This window comes from Pteropus vampyrus, unplaced genomic scaffold (genome assembly GCF_000151845.1).
Source record: "Pteropus vampyrus isolate Shadow unplaced genomic scaffold, Pvam_2.0 Scaffold15, whole genome shotgun sequence".
NCBI classification, from domain to species: domain Eukaryota; kingdom Metazoa; phylum Chordata; class Mammalia; order Chiroptera; family Pteropodidae; genus Pteropus; species Pteropus vampyrus.
Window position 1 is genome coordinate 9,168,091 of NW_011888796.1, and position 4,254 is coordinate 9,172,344.

Here is a 4,254-nt window from a genome sequence, read left to right on the forward strand (position 1 = left end):
TGCACAGAAGACTTCAAAGACAAATCAAACCATTAAGTCCTTCTGAGTTAGAATTTTCCAAAGCCATGCATTTTCTCCTGGGCCTGCATCCAGGTGGAAACTACTCCTGTCTCTCAGGCGAACCTGGGCCTTTCTTTGCTTCCTGAAACAGGGAGAAGTAGATGAGAGAGAGAAATTTTACTTGGATATTAGTGATTCTAGAAGTATTCAAATTTGTGAAAAATCTGGCATAACTCCTCCCTTTCCTTCTTACCCTTGGGTTACAACTTCCTCTTTGTTCTCCGTTTTCAAGGTAAATCATATCTACAAGTTGTTCCTGACTTATTTACCCCAAGCTCACCAAAAAGGAATCCTGGAAAGGGGATTCCGTGGAGCATTTTCCTTTTATAAACTTGTCGCACTCTGCTAAGAAGACTCCTCTCGTGCAGAAGTGCAAAGTGTGAGATAGGAGTAAATTTTTAACACTTTCCACTCCTGATTCATCTTGGAGCCAGCTAGATGCTGTTGTGCGCTGGCTCATTTGGTGGAAGATGTCCAGGTGTTTTTGGATCCTCCAGGCCTTGGTTGTGATGCTTACAGCGCCTGCGGAGACAAGCCCTCGCTGAGGCTCACATCAGTCACTGTCGACAGGGCAACATAAAAAGACATCGCCAAACACATTTGGCTGCCATATCCCCTCCCTTTCCTGGCCACAGCAAGTGATGAATGAGGGTGTATTCATCCCTGGGTGCTCTCAATAACTATCTGCACTGTCCCACTGAAGTTAATAATGAACCAGGGGGAGATCACCAAAGTCACAAATAATCAACTTCAAATCCGTCTTAAGCTGTAATATATCAGGGTTTATATTGGTATATGGGGCTACACTATGGAAATAGGTTCCATTTACCCATTCGGTGGCCCCCCTCTAATTTCATAGCCAGACAATGAGTCAATGGTAAAAGAGAAAGGGAGAGAGAGGCAGTTCTCATCAAACCAGAACACATTTCTGGGAAGATAGTAATAAGCATCTCTTGACAGGGGAAGTGTTATCTTGTCAAAACGAGATGTGGAAAGATATTTCCATTCAAGGCTTGCAAAACCCTGCAGGAACTTTAAAAATTACATTATATACATTGTAAACTACTACTTCATTCACTGAAAGCTACACAAAAGACTCGTGGGGAACTGCAGTGATTCATCTTTGACATTACAAGAGGTCTCTGTGGATTACGATTTAATGATTAAGATCCTGCGCTGTTCTAAAAAGGGTTTCAAGTTGTAGATTTAAGAGTCAGTAACTCATTACCTCATACTAACGAGTATGTCATCTTTCATAGCAGGAACTGGAAAAAAAGATGCAAATTCCAATGTACACTTCTGGGAAAAGACAGTATTTACATAAGATGCAAATGCTGGAAATGAACCGTAAAAGACAAGAGGTAAATATGAGAAGAGGGAAGAAGAGTGTCGCATTTACCAAATTCACTTCACATAATGACTGCCCTGGCACATGAATATAGTTAAGCATCCATCTCCGGTCTTTACTTAGCATTTTAAATTTAGTCATTGGAGCTGAAGATTAAACTACTGGAGCTGGGAAGAACCGGCAAGATCCCTTCTGCTACCAACGCTGCGGAGTCTTTTCTCTGTTCTCAGTCCTCATAAAGATGTACCTATGTCTCAAGTCTTTCTTTTTGTAACCATTGCTTCTATGACATTCTGACTCCAGCAGAAAATTGGGGTTAGATCATTTTTCATGGTTAGGTAAAAGGGGGTGTGTGTGTGATTGGTCTTTATTTATTTTAATACCTAGGCATCTCTAATATATGCCACAGAATTATCTTACAAGAAATATCTCTTGTAACAAACCCTTTTACAGTAATGTTTCCTATAACTCTCATATTCCAAATTTCTCACTCCAGTGAATAAGCCTAGAGTCACTGTCTTCTGCAATTCCAAATATATCAGCTGGCGCACAGAGAAATGTTTTTACAAAGGTCCTCAGCTTTTTGAGACTGGGCATACTCTCCTTTCTTCTAACAAACTGGTGCAAAAAGAAAGTTTCTGTACTTTCTAATAGGAAAAAGAGAACCCCATTCTGATTGGGGACCACAGATGTCTAAAGATAAGCACACAACTTGCAGAGTGGCTGATCCACTGACCTATTATGGTGAAAGTAGCTCTGGGGGAAGAACATTAATTGTTTATAGCTGATCATTTTCAGGCCCAAATGGAGTTGAAGAAAAGTCACAGGGAGGCAAGAATTAATAAGCAGAAACTGAGGGACCATAAAGCCAAGAAAATCCTTCAAAGCATCCCCAAAAATGATGACGGTGACTTTCTAACTTTGTTGCCTGATGAAACCTTGAACCAAAGTCCAGGTGAGTCATATAATTTTTTTTAATAAAATAAAATATTTTAAGTGTTTTCAAAACTTCATCAGATAAACTTTGGATGTCGGGGGAAGACAGCAAATAGTCTCGAGTTCCTGCCGATATTTTACTTCCTGGAATATAGTGGGTGTGTTGTCATGTAATTGCAGATGGCTGGGAAGAAAAGACAGAAGCACTGTCATAAGATGTGTCTTTCTTGTTAGAGGTTTACTGTGCTTTTTACATGCATTATTGCAATCCTTGCTCCATCCCTAGGAGGAGAAAAGGCAAAAGAGCCTCATCTTGTGGTAAAAGAGGATACAGCACATGGAGATAATATTAAATGGCAAATCGGTATCAGCTAGTTTGGCGCCACATGCGGACACATGTCCCGCTCTTTACCCTGCAGCTCTCTTCAGCACGTTCACAATGCCTAAAACTAAAGCCAGCTTTACTACCCACTCCAAACTTGCTCCTGCTTCATCCGCTGACTCTGGGTGAGGCCCCGTGCTCTGTGTTACTCCGCCAGGAGACTTGGTGCCTTTGCAACCCTTCTGCTCCCTCTCATTGCATCTGATTAGTCGCAGAGTCCTGTCGATATCATCTAGCACTGAAACCTCCCCTCTCTCTCCCATTCCTCGGGTCACGCCAGGGCTATTGCTACAACCTCCTGACTGCAGTCCTCCCTCAGGTCTCACTCTCCTTCTGCCAACCCTCTACCTCAGTGTTCTCAGTGTGGTCCCCACACCACCAGTACCAGCATCACCTGGGAACTTCTTAGGACCCCAGTCAGAGTGACTGAATCAGAAACTGTAGGAATGGGGCCCAGCAACCTGGATTTAACAGCCTCCCCCACCCTCACCGTGGTTATCCTGATGCTAAAGTTTCAGAACCACTGATCTGTTTGGTAATCAAAATTTGTCCACAAACCAGCAGCATCTACATCGCCTGGGAGTTTATTAGAAATGTGAGATTTCAGGCTCTACCACAGACCTACCAAATCAGGCCCTGCATTTTGTCAAGATCCCAAGGTGATTCTCATGCACAATAAAGTACTAGAAGTATTGCACTAATAAAATACAGATCTGATCTTCTCACTTTCTTGCTAAAAAAAAAAAAAAAAAAAAAAGTTCAGTGAGTCTCCATTAGCCTGAGGACAAAGTCTAAACTCCTTTCCCTGGTACTGTGATCCTGCAGGATCTAGCCACTGCCCACTTTACTGGCTTCATCTCCTGTCACTCTCATGCCCAGCCCCCACATTTCAGCCAGGCCAGATAGCTCAGTGGCCTTGGATTGCTCTGTGATTTCTAACAGACATTCATGTCAATAACCTCTGTGTTATGTTGCCCTATCTAGTAGAGCCCCATTAAATTTTCCCTGTTTGTATTCCCCCCAGGGCAAATCTGCATTGCAAATGTACAATATTGTCCATACGCGTAGATTGCTCTACTTCAGGCCATATCCCCACCTCAGCAAGACTGACCATCAAGAGATCTATGGAAATGCTGGCCTTGCCTCTGGAGGTCTTGACATTCTAAGGCAAAATCGTCAGCTGCAAAAAACCCTGCTCCTGCTGAGAGAAACAAGATACATAATCAATAAGTTAACTAAATAAGAAAAGACTGGACGATCGAAAATCTACTGGGGGCCTCTATTTAACCTGTACTCCAGAGTCCCAGAATGAAATATGCTATGTAATCATATAGAGAAACAACTTTTACAATTTAAAAAATCCTGGCAAAACAACCAAGAAAAGTGTCTCAGCTACAGTTCACACAATCATCACTTGAGGTCACGTCAAGAAAAGCCAACATTGATGAAGTCTTTGGAGGATGCCCCAGATTTGGAGGGGCCTGGGAGAGACTCTGACACATGGTGAAGGGAGTTTTCCTCTTTTCTC

The 4,254-nt window shown here is 42.5% G+C and overlaps 1 protein-coding gene across 5 annotated transcripts in view; it reads left to right on the forward strand.

Moving 5' to 3' along the window:
• The window catches only part of CCDC198 (coiled-coil domain containing 198), a 22,404-nt gene that overhangs the window by 16,336 nt on the left and 1,814 nt on the right, over window positions 1-4,254 (forward strand). The window contains exons 4-6 of one of the 5 annotated variants that reach the window (XM_023527218.1): window positions 1,320-1,421; window positions 2,207-2,363; window positions 2,631-2,831. In XM_023527218.1, the coding sequence (XP_023382986.1) occupies window positions 1,320-1,421; window positions 2,207-2,363; window positions 2,631-2,719 (348 nt within the window). In that variant the 3' untranslated portion in view covers window positions 2,720-2,831. Of the gene's footprint in view, window positions 1-1,319; window positions 1,422-2,206; window positions 2,364-2,630; window positions 2,858-4,254 lie in introns of those variants that run through there. The other 4 variants (XM_023527220.1, XM_011386332.2, XM_023527221.1 and 1 more) reach the window with 4 other exon arrangements.